The sequence below is a fragment of the Chelon labrosus genome (genome assembly GCF_963514085.1).
Source record: "Chelon labrosus genome assembly, chromosome: 1".
In the NCBI taxonomy this organism is placed as follows: domain Eukaryota; kingdom Metazoa; phylum Chordata; class Actinopteri; order Mugiliformes; family Mugilidae; genus Chelon; species Chelon labrosus.
Window position 1 is genome coordinate 4,381,274 of NC_140337.1, and position 17,337 is coordinate 4,398,610.

General features: G+C 39.7%; 1 protein-coding gene across 1 annotated transcript; it reads right to left on the reverse strand.

The window, feature by feature from the left end:
• Window positions 1–58: 58 nt before the first annotated feature.
• LOC311488161 (E3 ubiquitin-protein ligase TRIM39-like) lies at window positions 59–6,229 on the reverse strand. Its single transcript, XM_084544687.1, has 7 exons — window positions 5,557–6,229; window positions 5,158–5,253; window positions 3,898–4,131; window positions 3,587–3,734; window positions 2,999–3,025; window positions 2,176–2,351; window positions 59–2,088 (listed from the first exon to the last, which is right to left on the reverse strand). Exons 1-7 carry the CDS (start codon window positions 6,142–6,144, stop codon window positions 1,717–1,719), a joined length of 1,641 nt encoding a protein of 546 aa, XP_084400813.1. The 5' UTR covers window positions 6,145–6,229; the 3' UTR covers window positions 59–1,716.
• Window positions 6,230–17,337: the final 11,108 nt, after the last annotated feature.

Consider the following 17,337-nt stretch of genomic DNA (forward strand, 5'->3'; position numbering starts at 1 on the left):
CTGTTGTACAAATAACATGTTAACATTAGCATCACGCCAGCTAGCTTATGGTGTAATTAGCAGCTTTTCCCTCAAGTGTTTATCCATCAAGTGGCTGTAACACAACTCCAAATCCTAAATGATATTATTGCCCTGCTTCTTCTGCTTAACATTTACAAGGCGACATGATGTTAGGGCAGTGTTTTGCCTTTGTTCTGCTGTCTCTAATTGGCTGTAAAAACCTACAGTCAGTGACTTAACTGAGAGTTTTGTTTGCATACTTTCATGCCTCATATGCTCCTTTATTGCATAAAGACTTTTCTATTTGCATAATTCCTTTTGCTGACCCTGCATGTTTGGGAAGAAATGTTCCTCTGTGGATGCAAAACACATGGAAATGCAGTGAGGTTTTGCAAGACAAAAAAGCTTTTTGCGTGATAAGTAAAACAATTAATTCCTTCTTTATTTTATAAACAAATCACCATAGGAACACCGACAGAGACTGGAGAGTTGAGGTATTATTCTATTTTTTAAATCCATGGTCTTCACATATCATTAAAGAAATTGCAAAATCAATCGTATGAGTCAATACATGATGGTTGAATAGTAAAGCTCTTAAAGGACAGTCTCTTAAGCTTGAGGAGTCCACAGTGCAAATACATTGCAAAGCTCTGATGATTCAAGTGGTGTAGGTGTTGGCAAAAACCCCAGGAATGCTGATCTTCCGTTGAAGATAATCGCCACTTGAATGTGGGCCTTAGTGGGTTTAAAGATTAGTTTATTCTCCCACAAGGGATCTATGCAGAGCCTACATTGTTGTACATTTAGACTTGTGCACTGGTGTGTCAGCATTGTTCCGTAGCTACGCTGCTAAAACCCAGGTTAGCTGCATTGGTTTTATCTGTGAACCGCGTGGCTTATGTTGGAGATGGCGCTAATAAATGTTGAACAACAGTTACTTTTACTAAAATCACTGAAACACAGGAAAGAGGCAAGATGTTTGAGTAGCTGCTGTGTGTAGGAGGCAGAAGGAGGGAGAATTTTCTGTGATTGTCCTGTTGCTCAGGTCTTTGCCACTGCCCATGGAGCTACATTTCTTAGCATAACAAGCTAAATGTAGGCTAATGTAAGGAAGCTGAGAGAAACGAAAACCGCTACACAGCTAAAGGTGGCCAGCTGCAGTGTTAGCAAGTGTGGGCACAACCTTGAAGTGCTGCCATTGTGTTGACGCTTGTTAGTGTTGACGTCATCCCTTTACAAGCTGAAATAAAACATTCGATTGGTTGATGTGTCACTGCGTCATTGAGGCGGCAAAAAGGTTTTCATTTGTAATTCCGACACATCATTGAAAATCATTGTTGCGCTATCACCGCTAGTGTGAACACATCAAGAGCAGATCAGAGGCAAAGCCATAAATCTGACTGAAGGCTGGCTATAGGCTGCAGAAAGGTTTGATATTTTTAAGATTTAGCATGGATAACTTCGTACTGAATCTTTACCAACAATAGCTTCCATGATATGATCAGGTTTGGCTTCTAAATTAAAACATATTGTCTGTCAGTTAAAGCTTTGCCTTGTACGCATCTTCATGGATTCAATGCAAAAAATATCCTGAGAATCGGAAAACCTTTCAGTTATAAACGCCAGATACTTCTACAGTTACATACCAAATCATCAAGACACGTTTAGATTTATAGATAAGTTAAAATTAAGTACAAAATGAGCTCTGTGACAGGTCTAAGTCTCGTGATTGACAGTTGAGATGACCAAAGGCTCTGTGTTCTTCCCTTCGTCACAAACCCCAGGGCTGAAGAAAGGGAAGATCCTCTCAGAGAACAAACACCCATTAAAGGTGTAGATGTGCATTCTGGCCTCCACGTTGAAGAACGACACAGTTCCCGCCTCATAATCTGTGAAGACTCCCACAGTCTGAGGCTTCTCTGTAAGAGAAAGATGGACAGACGGGGAGTCCAGGGCTCGATATTCGTTCCCCTTCCTCAAACGCACCGTCCAATAGCCGTTCTCTGGCTTGGAGGTGATCATGCCCTTCCTGTTGACAGACTCTTTGACCACACCAAGATCCCAGAAGGTCTTTTGCCCCACTGTTACCTGATTGGAAGAACAGAATATGACAATTAGTGACACTTAAAGAAGGATTGACATTTCACTAAGAATACTAAGAATACAGTTATCCACCTGGTAGTAGAACCTCCCAGACAGGAAGCCTTTCTTTCCCAGAACACAGATGACAGGGTCGAAGCGTTGGGGGTTGTCGGGAACGATGTGCAGCAGCTCGCCGCGGCCTGCCTGCTTCCCGTCAGCTGACAGGACGATGTTTGGATGGGCGGTGTGTGGATCTAACACGACATCCACTAAGACATAAGACAGGGAGAACTTCAATTCATACTGCCATAAATATCATAATTAATTCAGGCTTTAACATGGACTGAGTAGCAAGGCACCGGCTGATGTAGTTTGTCCATATTTGATTGTTTTCAGGTGTCTCCAATGGTTTTTCGGCATATTTGAGCTTCACATATCATCGGAATATGATTATTGATTACAACAATGACTCAGATATGATATGAATCATGCTGACGTGTTTTATCGATCAGACTTGGATGTGACTTGGACCTGCCATCTTTTTAAGTATTTTTTTTTTCAGTATTGTCTATCAGAGAGAAAATGAAAACATGCAGCAAATATCCCTAGCCTGCAAACAAGCAAGCCAGCAAGAAAGTTATGCATCTATGAAAGCGCTGCTTCCTTGAATAAGAAAAAGAATGACAAACATAAACCAGCTACTGAATATACCGTATGTATACTGAAAACATGAGCCTCACTGTCTTAGTAGTAAAGTAAAGTAAAGAAGGTCAAAGGGTCAGGTCAAACCAAATTTTTAAAGACTTTTCCACAAGACGGCGCCAAAATCTAACATTTTTTAAACCCCGCAAAACGGACCAGCAGTTCAAAAATGTACTCAGCACAGCAATGAAAGCAATAAATAGTGCGCTCATACCTGCGTATTTCTGCATCCTCTTCATCTCTGCCAAAAAGACAAAACAATTTCAATGGATTTTTATTACACAGACTTAAATTAATTTTGGATGCAAACAATGAATTGTAAATATAATTTTTAAAAAATCTTTCAGTTTAATTTGTGTAGACTAATATTTATGCTGTGGTATTATAGCATATTGGAACATGTCTTAGTGATCACTAATCTCAGGTAATGTTTGTGGTTGTTGCACAAAGAGGACAATGCTCTACTTTTTTTTGTTTAGGTTTTAAAGCCTTTATCAGCCTACCAAAGTTATAGTGTGCAGTCTTCTCACATCCCTTCTATGCATTTATAGCAACAAGAGGAAGACATCTCATGAACCATTCTGTATATGGGATTCCCTCATCTGTCCTTACACAGTTTGCAATTTGATACATCTAATAGTGATACAATCCTGACACCATGTAGTCACGTTGGGGATTACAACATTGACCTTCAAATTTCATTACACAGTTTTAATATAGTCCTGGGGTGCCAATAATTCTTAAATTCATATTTTTAAATTTTCTTCTGTAAGAAGTTTGGTAAGAAGTATGCCTATTTTACCTTCTTTCTTCAAACTGTCCAGTTCCTTACTCAAGGTGTCATCCAGTTTAGACAATGCTGTCCTCACCGTCCCCACACAGAGCTCAGGGTGGACGCTGATCTCCGTCCAATCTCTGGTGGGTGGCGGTGATGTAAGAGAGGTAAAACGCTAGCAAAGGAAACACGATGAAGAAATGTAAGTACTGATATGTGGTATGTTGTGTATTATTCAACGATATGAATCTAATCGTTATCTTGATGACAAACAGTTGATGGTTCTAACTATATATTTCATGACTGTGCTTTCACCAAAGATTGCTGGAGATGCTGACCTGCAGGAGGTGCAGATGGTCCTCAGCGTTCCTCAGCTCCTCCAGCTCAGTGTTTCTCCTCTTCAGCTCATTGATTTCCTGCTGCAGCTCGTCGATGAGCTCCTGCGCCCTTCTCTCTGCTGCTTTCTGCTTCTCCTTAATCTCCGTGTTGACTTCGGTTCGTCTCTCCTCGATGGAGCGAATCAAAGAGGTGAAGAGGCGGTCACTCTCCGTTGCCTCCTTCTCTGCACTCATCTGGACAAAAATACAAAATGTATAAAATATTACGAAGACGGAAATTGTTCTTTTAAATAATCTCACTTCAATCTTTCTAGAACTAAAGAGAGCTTTTAAAAACAACGTCACAATGCCCCCACATATCTATATTTATCCATAACACACATTTAATGGGCAAAACACAGGCTGAAAATGCAATACGTTTTGCTACTGCTATAGTTTATCAATGTGTGCCTACAAAGCAAGACGGCCATAATTGTTGTCATCTTTTTACAGCATATCCATTTGAAATATTGCAGGCAGTAATGGAAGAAGTTGAAGACACCACAGTAGGCTGTCAGATGAGGAGATGAGGTAGAAGAGGTGACCAGCTCTTTTTTACTTTACAATGCATTTCACAGACTCTGAATAAAATCAGATCAGAAAAAGACCAGCTATTGCTGGACTTCTCTATTAAAACATAGTTTGTTCTTCTGCCCACAGAATTTTGTGATCTGTCGTGTAAAACTAGCCTGGTGTATTCACACTCAATTCTCATCAGAAAATAAGTCTGGTAAAACTTTGGATTTCATTATGCGGTGTGTTTCAATCAATACAGAAAAAAATGCTTCTGCACATAACTGGATAGTCACACAACCAATCAGAGCTATTTTGTTGTAAACAAATTCAACTCCACGGCGCTCAGATGACATGTATGGCTGCATCACTGTTTCTCTTCTGTCCATCACCAAACTTCAACTTTTGGTAAGCTACTTAAAACCTGATGCAATATGTAAATATATTTGTACCATAACATATATTTACCTTTATATAGTTTCTCTTGTCTACCTTATTTTATTTTTTGTATCTTTTTGCATCTTACACTGTTGTTCCCTGCCACTGTAACAAGCTAATTTCCCCACGGGTCTAAGTCTTATCTTATCTTATCTCATCTAACATGTCGCCAGATCAACCAGGACTGTAAGCAGGGATTTTGGATGAATGTTTAATGTTTCCTTCCCCTGCCAACAAGAAACATGATAGAAATGAACCAACAAGACTTACCGTGCTGAGCTTAAGACAGTTTTTTATCTCCTCCACTTTCTTCATTCGCTCTTGGATCATCTGTTGAAAGTCAGCCTCAGTCTTCTTCATTTGAACCTGAACAGGCAAAAGAGAAATAGAAACTTTGTTAGGCTGTCAGAAATTGGACAATATTTGACATTTTATGACCAATGTGTTTTATTTGCTTCAATTGATAACACTCAGACATGTACTATATAATATAGTAATCAGAGCTACAGTGTTCCTCACTTCCCTGCAATAAAAAGCATTTACAGGGTTGTAAGCCAAAAAGAATGTAGTGACCTTAATAGAATCCGTCATTGTGTACTCATGCAAATAGATATCTGTTTTAAACCTGTGTTGCCTAGATCTTTATAACACAAAGTACACTCTACAGACCTTCCTCTCCCTGCTCTCGTCCTCTATCGTTACAGCCTGGTGATCTTTGTGCTCAGTCTCGGTGCAGAACTGACACACACACTTCTGTTCGTCCCTGCAGAACATCTCCAGCAGTCTCTCGTGCTTCTTACACATCCTTTCCTGCAGGTTCTGCACCGGCTCGATCAGCTTGTGCACCTTCAGGGTGGCCACCCTCTGGTGAGGCTCCAGGTGCGCTCCGCAGTACGACGTCAGACACACCAGGCAGGACTTCAGGGCCTTCACCTGCAGGGACGTGGCGGCACAGACGTCACACACCACCTCACCAGGTTTGGCCGCGGACAGTGGTGAAGCAGATGAAGAGACTATTATCTGCCTGAACGTGTCCGCCAGCTCTTTGAAGGCGGTGTTGATGCTTATTTCAGGCCGAGGGCTGAAGGATTTGTTACAGGTGGGGCACTGGCAGGCATCACTGCTGTCCCACACGTTCTGGACGCAGGCTTGGCAGAAGTTATGTCCGCAGGGAGTGGTTACTGGGTTGGTAAACACTTGCTGACAGATGGTGCAATGGAACTGCTTTTCTGGCAGCATGTTACCTGAAGAGGCCATTGTCTGCAGAACTAAAAATAGGGAAGTCAGGTGATCAACTGTTGGAAGATATTTGATAGAGGAAGTTGTATATCTACCAAATGCCACCGCACAACTGTGGAAAGAATACCAATCTACAGTATATTGTTGATATTCTGATATTACCAGTGACAAAATATTTAATCAAATAAACCTGTGTGTAACTGTGTACATAACTAGAAGTATGTAGTACTTGAAACACCCAGTACAGTTTGTTGCGCTCAGTGTGTTAGTCATTTGTTTTCTTACAACACATGCCGGACTCACCCACTCCTTTCACACAATAATACGTTGTACTAATAACATAAGAGTACCAGAACACAACACACTACTAGCAATCCAAAATGTCCAAGTGCTTGCTGTGAAAAGAAAGTGCTCAGTTTGTAACTAATAGCTAGATTTACTTAAGATTTACTTTAAGTTAGCACTTTAAGTTAGCACCAATTAAACTTCATCACCTTAATAATATAAGTTTTATTCATAAACAAACACCAAACACAGAAAAATATGTGTTTCAGAGTTAGTAGTATTTAGAACAAAACTGACCCAGTTATGCTAAACTAACTAACATTTTCTAGTCATGTAGGCATACATTATTAGCTTAGTAGGTTGTAATTTGACTGTATTGTTTTTGTGTGAAATGTTATAGTAGCCTATAGCATATAGTTTAAAATGCCACATTAAAACAAAAAATAAATAGGATTACATCTTTGTGTGCCATGTTAATTATACTGTATAAAAAAATTTATTTTACATTTTAGCTACCTAACATAGGTTTTGTTAGTCAGCGGAAGAAAATGCTACACGTGTCAGTTATAAGGTATAAATATGTTTAAAATTGTAAATAAATTCTTAAAAGTTGATGGTGTTTGCAGTTTGGAAAACAACAAACCAGCGTTTCTATTTTTGTTCTTAAAGGAAAAGTTGCTAGCTTGGTTCTTTCCAAGGGAATTAAGCTACTCTAAATTCTTCTTTCAGATCACTAATAAAAACATTGTACCCCATGGATTCAGTCTATACAAAGAAACAGTTTGTAAAAACAATAATTTATGCTGTTATAGATGATAATGTGACGAATAATTTTCTAGCCAGGCGCAGAACAGCTTAGCTTTTTACCATTACTTTTTCAACCTTTATGCTAGGCTAGGCTAAGCCAACAGAGTAGTAGCTGTACCTTCATATTTGCTGTACAGACAAAAGAGTGGCATCAGTCACCCCTTTATTTAGTAAGCATATTTCCTAAAATATACAGCTATTTCTTTAAGTATATTCAAACACAAGCAACCCAGAGGCTTAAGGCCAAACACAGACCAAACTGACCTTAGCCTTGCTTATCATTACAAACATATTTCATCCCAAACTTGTCAAATATCTCTCTGTAACCATCATATATAGTAGATTAAATGAGGACTTCCTGATACAGCCATTCAGTGAGGAATGAGTTGATTTTAATCTTAAAGCAACTTCATTTGAAATACCGTATGTTAATGGTTTAATTTAAAGCAACACATATTAGTAACAACTAAAGCATTTAATCAGCAGGTGTTAAGCAATATTTGACATTATTTTTAAGCAGTATGTCTCTGTAGCAGGTCAGGCATCCACGCAAATTGTTGTTGCCCTTTTGAATAATCCACATTACTTATTTAAAATATATACACAATCTTTCACAGGTTTCAACATAACAGTCATAATAATAATCACATTTGTAGCTTATACTTACGTTCTTCTTTATCTTGGAGCTGACCAGTCACTCTTTTGTTCTTGCTGACAGCAGAACAGGTGACTCCTGCTGAATGAATGTGTATGAATACATTTTCCGGGCTAGCTGTAAAACAGGAAAATGTTACGTCAACACAGTTATTCATCAGCCAGGCCCTCCCTCTGCTTTCTCCGTCTGCTCTGCTGAAGCTGTCCGATCTTTAAATTGCAGCATTCACAGCACAAACTTGCTATGAGTCACTGTGTCAATACCACTGAGTTGGTATGTTCTGCTACAAACTTTGTGTGCATGTTTGTGTATGCCTATGTGATCATGGGAAAACATAACAGAAACCCTTGCACAAGGAAATAGTGTGTTTGCCTCATGGGTGTGGTGTTAGAGTCCAGTGGTTAACATTTTCCACTTATTATGACACACCTGAAGAGTTTTAGACAGCAGAGGGATCGGAGGAATGCTGCAGAGCAATGCTTTGTTTTGGGGACACGTTAAGCTTGAAATAAAAGCATTGTTTGATTTACCTGTATAAACACCATGAGAAAGAACACTTTAGGACACAAAGTATAGTAAAACCAGAGTGACTGCTATATACCCAATGTGCTTGTAAGATAAGAGATCATGTGACGCATGTGTGATAGGGCCTTTTACCAACGGTGGAAGCATTTACTCCTGCTTAAAGCTACAGTGCAGGACTTTTAAATACTGAATATTGAATGTCTCTTACATTCCATCTCTTGTCAAACAAGTTCACACAGTGTGGATTAAACTTATCAGTGGCAGTTAAATCAACAGACAGTCGACGATTTGCTGGCACTAGACAGTGAGTAAGTGCAACAGCTGCTTGGTGGTTTGGAGAATTAATCAGTTTCACGAATGCACAGAGTGCATGTGAACGCAAGTAGGTGCCTGTAGTCTTTGCAATGTGTTCAGATGCAAGTTTTGGTCCAGACACAGGCAACATGAGGAAAAATACAAGTCAAAAATCCCAGTTAACCTAGCTTATTATTGGATGTGATGTTGGTTTGTCGCTTCCGGGCCTTTAAATCTAGTGTCTGTAATGATCTACTCCCACTAGTGCACTTACGTCAACCAGTAATGATTGTTTCCCAGAGCAGAATTTGAGGGACCCAGAGGGATTAGTCTACAGAAATAAACAAGAGTTATGGATGTAACCATGTTTCTATGAATCTTTTGCAGTCACAAAGAATGAAATAAAACATACAAAGCTTCTGATGCTACAGATATATAGAACACACACACACATAGTGTTGTACTGCTAGCTTTATGTATGAATTGAGGTACTAGTAGTTACACATTTAAACATGAACTTCTGGTTGAAGGAAACAGATTTGTAGTCAGGATGGCTGAGCAATCTAAGGCACTGTCTCCAGGTTGCAGTCTCTCTCTTAAGTGTGATTTTCATGCAATAGAGCTTTGGGGCAGTAGGGTCACAGGGTTGCATCTCCTTGTGTACTTGGCTGAGGTGTCTTGAGCTAACTCCTAACCCCCAAACTTACACTTACACTTTGTTGTGTGTTTGAAAGGATGGGTTAAATGCAGAGAAATAATTTCCCCATGAGGGATAAAATGATAAAGGAAAGAATATTCTTATTCCTCTCATAATCTCATGAATTTAAGGTACATAATACTGCTGTTTTATTTGTTTGTGTTCTCTTTGTCTACTTTTAAGACCATTGTATGCAGAAATGTTTCTTTCAGCAGTTTTCAGTGTCATTGCATTGGTTGCCCTTTTTCTTGTGTACAGCATAGTGAAAAAAAACAAATCAGTACTTTTATTATAGAAGTGTAATTGCAATTTGCATTGGTGCTTTGGTATTTAAGATTACTTAATCTCTACTGAAGATTAAGTATGTTGAATATATGTGACACCATCACATCCTGAGCCGAGGTTCAGAAAAAGAGAAAGAGAGAGACAGATTTAAAATGTTTTCTTCTTTGTTCTCAGGCCTAGAACTGGATGAATAGGAGACTGGAAGAGATTTACAAGAAGAGTGTCACGATCCCTGATCATGTAGTCTAGAGGAGCAACCACAGGAACAAGGATAGTATGTATTTACCCATTCTTGTATCTTGTCCATACAGACTTAAGGAGCAGGGACCTGAATGCACCAGGAGCCACCATAAAGAGTGCCTAGATTCCTGGCATTATGGTGTCCAGAGGAGCAGCCACAGGGACGGGGAAGGTAAGTTGTTCATTTTCTCCATCATCATTGTAGACTCCAGGACCTGAATGCACCACGAACCACAACAAGGGTGCCAGGATCTCTCATAACACTGAGTCCAGAGGAGCAGCCACTAGGAGAGACAATGCAAAAAAGTTGTTAATCCTCTCTTTCATCACTGTCCAGTTGGTGAATGTGGAGGGTGAGGACCAAGGAAGACCAAGAAGGTCAGTGTTAGGTAGATGGAGAGGAGGACCATCTGGAGGACACCACAAACCTACCCTCACCACCATTGCGTATCCCCCTAGAGGAAGACACAGGAGTAGCTGGAGGTCCCCCCTGCCCTCAGGAGGAAGGGCCACAACAGAGAGCCTGGTTTCTCCTGAGGTTTCTCTCTCTTAGTTTTTCCTTGCCACTGTTGCCCCATAAAAGCTGGACAATGAACAAAAAGCCCATTGAATGCATTTGTTAAAATAATATCAATTCATTCTAATTTAATTTCAAATATACATGTACATATTAAATATTTTTATTTTTTTAATGGTGGTCTTTCACAGTTCCATCTTTTCTGCCTTGCTCTCTGCGGAAGGTCTGTATGTAGAAAGAACTTTACAATTGGAGAATGTAGTTGTTTAGAACTGATTTACTGTTTTGAATGTTGACAACTCTTGTTTATTTAGAAAGAAGGAAAAAAAGGTGAAACATTATAAACTTAATAATGACTTTTTGATGTGTTTAACAATTGGTTCTGCTCCACTGGTAGTAGTATTAATAAAGATATTCAACTTCACATCAACAAGACCCTTGAGGAGGACTTCCCAGATGGTATTGATGGTGTAATGAATTATCTTTTTCCAAAGGTCAGAGTGTATTTATACACTTGCATCCAAAGGCAAGGCAAGGCAAGGCAAGTTTATTTGTATAGCACAATTCATACACGAGGCAATTCAAAGTGCTTTACAGAAGCAGAAGATATAAAAGCAGATTTAAAAGCATAGAACATAGAATATAGAAAACACAAAAGGAAATAAAAACAAATTATTTTAAATAAAATAATTACAGTAATTGGAATCATAAAAGACTGATTTAAAATCAATAAAATAATAAAATGTGTCTAAGAAAAAGCTGCAGCAAATAACAATGTTTTCAAGCCTGATTTAAATGAATGAACAGTTGGTGCGGACCTCAAGTGTGAGAATAATTCCAAAGTGTTTCTGGAATTATTCTCACTGTCAGAAATAGAAGTCAAATGTTCTGCACTGTAACTTTAAACTGGGTCTCTATAATGTCCAGTTTGAACAGCATCTGGTTTTCCACAGAGAGACATGAGTCTGAGGTAAATTCCCAAGGACGTTTATTTAGTAAAATCACTCCAGACACCAAAAACTGACAGAAGCAACTTGCAGACCCTCCCTGCTACATGGGATTAGCAGGAGGAGCCTGTTTAGATCAGACCAACACGACATGAATGCAAAAATGTTGACATCAATTCAGATCACCATCAGTGCATCAGTACATTCTATTTCTACTGCACCCCCTCATGTTGCCTTGATGATTTACTCAAGCAACCTTTAAGAAGGTGATCGGGCCTACTTCCCACTTTTGCTTCAAGCTTGGGAGGATAACCAGGAAGAGATAAGTACTGACATTATTTTAACTAGCTGAGCATGCATGTTCACATACGTTCTAATTCCACTCAGTTACACATGCGTTTATGTATAACGCTAAAACACTTAAGGTACACGTATATAAGGATATGAAAATATGGGATGAAGAGGACGTACAAGTACATATCTACATCATATATTATCAGATGTGAAAATACTGGATGGATGGATGGATGGATGGATGGAAATATTTACATGTTGAAAAGGAAGTTAAATTGATAGGATGTGTTTCTAAAATGAAACTTGATTGTAGTTTTCATTTCATCATCCATTCTGTTGGGTAGGGCAACTCTTCACTGATCTGAGAGAACAAAGAAGAAGAAAAAAAGATGCAAGGTTCTTTAGCAATTCACATTTATGGACATTTACTTCCATTAGGACCCATTAAAGCTGTGCTCACACTACAGGAGTTCAACAATGAGGCTGCAACATGTATTTAAAGAGGAACTCTCTCATTTTAAACTTGAACACACTACAAGATTTGAAAAGAATAAGAAATCACACAGCACAGATATTGTTTAGATTGCACTGAATGCTCCACCTCATGTGATCTCAGGGGATGGAAACACAACACAGAATGTCTGCATGTAGCTTTGTAAAGATTTCCAGGAAGAATAAAACTAAACCAAAGCAATAGCAAAATGAATGTGGATGAGAACATTTTGGGGGAGATGAAGTCAATAAAGTCCTCAGCAAGAACTGGAGATCAGATTTTTAATATCTTAACGGTAGTAACCTTCACTTCAAGTGCTGAACTGTTGAGCAGAAATCCTACTATATTACTGTTTCATATAATCATGCTCACCAAAAGATGTTATTGGTTCAATTTCAGAGTAAAGAGCTTCATCAGCTGCTGCACCATGGACTGATGGATGGATGGAATCATGGATGGATGCAATCATAGATAGATGGATGGATGGATGGAATCATGGATGGACGGAAGGAATCGGGGATGGATGGATGGATGGAATCATGGATGGATGGATGGATGGATGGATGGATATTAAAGACAGGGGGATTCCCTTTAGCTGATTTCATTAAGTGAAGTTAAGTAAAGGTTTGTTCAAAGATTCATCTCATGCTTGTATTCTTAAAATAATTACGTTACTGTATAAGAACTCTATGTTAACTTGTCAGCTTTCTAATTTTAAGGATCAATAAAATCATCTCAGCTTCTGTATGTTTAATATATTGTATGTAGTTCTTAAAACACTCACCCGTCTGAGCGAAGTTTTTAAGCTCAATCAAAGAATATGTGGCATCCCTGGATTCATCTGAAACATAGTTACATGGTTGAACTTGAAAGACTCTCAGTCAGTATACTATCAGTATTTCTGCTTCATGTTAAATATGAATCAGAGGCTGGAAAAGTGTGTAAAGTCTTTCAAATGTTCTGTTTTTTATACAATATAATTTGATCATTATCAACGTCAAAAGTTAAAAAACTAAAATCATGTTTAAACTAATGTCACAATTCAAATTTTTTCACTGACATTAAACATTCTCACTGCTGGTGGAAAAAGTGAATGAAATGTTGAATTTAACAACTGGTCAAACCTCATTTGGCAAAATCAACTTAAAGGGGAACTACCGTTTTTTTTTACAACCTGGACCTTATTTCTGATATAAAATACGATTGTTTACTCACCCATATAACTTTGGTGTCATTTTTAGTCCTTCACACAGCCTCTAACTATCTGCCACGAAACTCGTTCATTTCACTAATATTTTGTTATGATACGCTATTCCCCGTTGAGTCCGGAGTTACCTGTTATCATCATCCGGGGTCTGTAGATTTACCTACTAACCTCTGACCCGGATGATATCATCTCTGAGTGCCGCACGCACCCCGCGCAGCTTGTTTACCTGTAATTTGCTACTGCTAGTTTTTTGCAACATGGCTTACTATTTTTTCTGATTCTGAGGTTGTGGACGACGACTTTGTTTATGATGGACATCCTTACTGTTTTGAGCCAGAGCATATGGATGAGGAGCTTGTTGAGAGGAGGATGCAGAGACAGACAGAGGAACAGCTGGACAAAGAACAACAAAGCGCTGCACATCCGCGAATAGATAACAGGTAACTCTGGACTCAACGGGGAATAGCACTAGCGTATCATAACAAAATATTGGTGAAATGAACGAGAGGCCCTAATTTAGAGGCCCCTATTACTCCCACTATATGGATATACAAGGCGCTCTGCTGGAGCTGAATATCTTCCGAAGGACTAAAAATGACACCAAAGTTAAATGGGTGAGTAAACGATCGTATTATATGCCCGAAATAAGGTCCAGGTTGTAAAAAAAAACGGTAGTTCATCTTTAAACCAGCTTTACAGCTCTTCCAGTAAGAACTCTTGGCTTAGCCATATTCTGAGGATGTCTGGTGTGAACAGTTCTTTTTAGGTCATTCCACTGATAATGGTCTAATGCAGTGGTTGCACTGGGGAGCCACCAGAGGGCGCTAGGGGGGCTTCAGACAATTGGAGGGAAGATAAGAAAAAAATTGCAAAAATAAAAACAATATAATCGAATTATTTTATGAATCATTATTATAAAATATAATTATTAATAATAGATCAAATGAAATGTTATTTGCCATGCTCATCTTTCAGCTGCCAGTCAAAACATCGTTCATGACCTCATAATCTGTGTGGACCTGGCAGTTTGCGCCATTTATCAAGTTGCTTTGCTCCTCAAGCTAGTGTGTAGCTAGCCCAAAATGGACAGGTTTTTGACAAGAAAGAGACAGAAGGAACTGACCAACAAACTCACTTATGTGACTTAAATCACTATAATAATCTAAAATCAGAAGGAAATGGTCTCACCCTTTGACTGTTTGTGATAACACAACACCAGCAGCAGGATGATAATCAGTACATGTCCACCAAGCAGCCCAATGATCAACAGAATAAGAAATGAAGAGCTTTCAGACCTGGACACTGCTGGAATAAAGAATAGGTATCACAAAAACACAATTTTAATACTGTAGCATGAAGATAGTTTGATGAAGATTAGTTTTTAATTTGCCCAAGATGTACAGGACATAGAATACATTAGTTCAGATTTCTCATCAACAAATTCCCAAACAGCAAAGTTTAACATCATAACATGTGATTAAAACTCACTCTGTCCAGTGATGTTGACTGCGTTGCTGAATGCTGATCCAGACTCACACCAGTACACTGTAGTACTGTCCTGTATCTTAGCAACATTACATGTAGATCCAGTCATGGTCCCCCAGGTAGAACAGTGTGACAGGAAGCCATCATCAGTAAACCTCCTCACTCTCCACTCAGTAGAGTTTCCCTCACAGCTCAGAGAGACAGAGTCAGAGGTGAAGTGCTGGACTCTGTCAGGATTCACTGTGAGAGACGCTGCTGAATGGAAATCTGAAAAACAAACCATGATAGAAGGTCACACTTTATAAAATAACAATGGAGTTAATCCTTTATGAACTAAGATGAATATACTTCATCATTGTGTGGTATTTAAGCTGTTACTGTAACATTGTTTTAATTTGACAGTCACACTTTGTCTACTACCTGTAACTTGATACCACCTAGATAGCCACACACCCCCACACGCCGGACATGCACACACCCACGCACATAAATCGTACTTAAATCTCCCGCTTCAGAAGATTTCTTTGTCTAGTCATTTTTTCATTAATTACGACCTGCATGAAGCAGAGCAATGGAAATAATTATTTCGATCACATGCACAACCACCCACCCACCCACAAACACCACATTTGTTACTTCTAAAGCCCAACACTCACCTCCAGACCAGACAAACTGAGGATCACTGTAATCAGTGTAATACACTGGGTCTCCTCTTCCAGCTCTACACACATATCCTGCTGTGTGTGTCTGTCCATCAATGATGTAGGAATCTTGTTCAGTCCCTTTGGTGCTACCAGGCAGCAGCTCATGACTGTAAGATCCAGAGGTGTCTGATAGATCAGGAACAGCTTTATACCAGTAAAACCTCCATCCTGCAGATGGATGTTCAACCTCACAGCTCAGAGTTACTGAGGCTCCAGGACTCAGCCATGATGGAGACACAGAGAGGACAGGTTTGGGTTTATCTGTTAGGAAGAGATTTGATCACAATGAAAACATGTTACTATGTACTGATGGAAGATTACATACAACTAGACCAGTTCTGTTAGAAGCGGAGGAGGTGGAGGTCGTGCAGACCTCTAAATATCTTGGGCTCTGGCTAGACAACAAGCTGGCCTGGACAAGCAATACGGGGCAGCTGTACAAGAAGGCCCAGTGCATGATGTACTTCCTGAGCAGACTAAGATCATTTAACATCTGCAAGAAGCTGCTGGGGATTTTCTATTAGTCTGTGGTCGCCAGCGTTCTGTCTTATGCTGTAGTGTGCTGGGGCAGGAGCACATCAAAAGCAGACCTCTCCAGGTTGGAGAAGCTGATCAGACGGGCTTGCTTGGTGGTCAGCACTAGGCGGAGCCAGCAGGTGACTGTAGCAGGGAGGAGAACATGGAACAAACTTCTGGGTATCCTGGACAATGCCAGCCACCCTCTGCAAACTGCCATTGGCAGCCAGAGAAGCATCTTCAGCGAGAGGCTGCTCCTCCTAAAGTGCAGAACCAACAGAATGAGGAACTCCTTTGTCCCCCGTGCTATCAAACTGTCCAACCACTCACTAGGGGGGAGGACAACAAGAAGCGACTGTTGGACATGGGGGGGGGGGGGGGGGGGGGCACTTATATCTCCTGCTTCAGAAGATTTCTTTGTCTAGTCATTTTTTCATTAACTACGACCTGCATGAAGCAGAGCAATGGAAATAATTATTTCGATCACATGCACACCCACCCACCCACCCACAAACACCACATTTGTTACTTCTAAAGCCCAACACTCACCTCCAGACCAGACAAACTGAGGATCACTGTAATCAGTGTAATACACTGGGTCTCCTCTTCCAGCTCTACACACATATCCTGCTGTGTGTGTCTGTCCATCAATGATGTAGGAATCTTGTTCAGTCCCTTTGGTGCTACCAGGCAGCAGCTCATGACTGTAAGATCCAGAGGTGTCTGATAGACCAGGAACAGCTTTATACCAGTAAAACCTCCATCCTGCAGATGGATGTTCAACCTCACAGCTCAGAGTTACTGAGGCTCCAGGACTCAGCCATGATGGAGACACAGAGAGGACAGGTTTGGGTTTATCTGTTAGGAAGAGATTTGATCACAATGAAAACATGTTACTATGTACTGATGGAAGATTACATACAACATTTGTATCCTGCATATTTGGAATTATTTATATAGAATACATGTAAATATAGATGTGAAGCTGTACTTCCAGTTTCAGGTAACTAAGCCATGACTGGTGAAATATGATGTGACTTACTGCTGAATACAGTCAATCTGAAGGAATCACTCCACTCTGTTGAAGACTGTTGTCCACTTTTCATTTTTCCTTTACACTTGTAGTCTCCAGTGTGGAGGGAAGAATCAGATTTAATCCTGAATTCATTTAGATTTGGAGGTTTGAATGAACTGGTAGATCTCCATTCATACTCCCACTCAGAGTCTCCTCCATGGATCTCACATCTGAGAGTAATCATC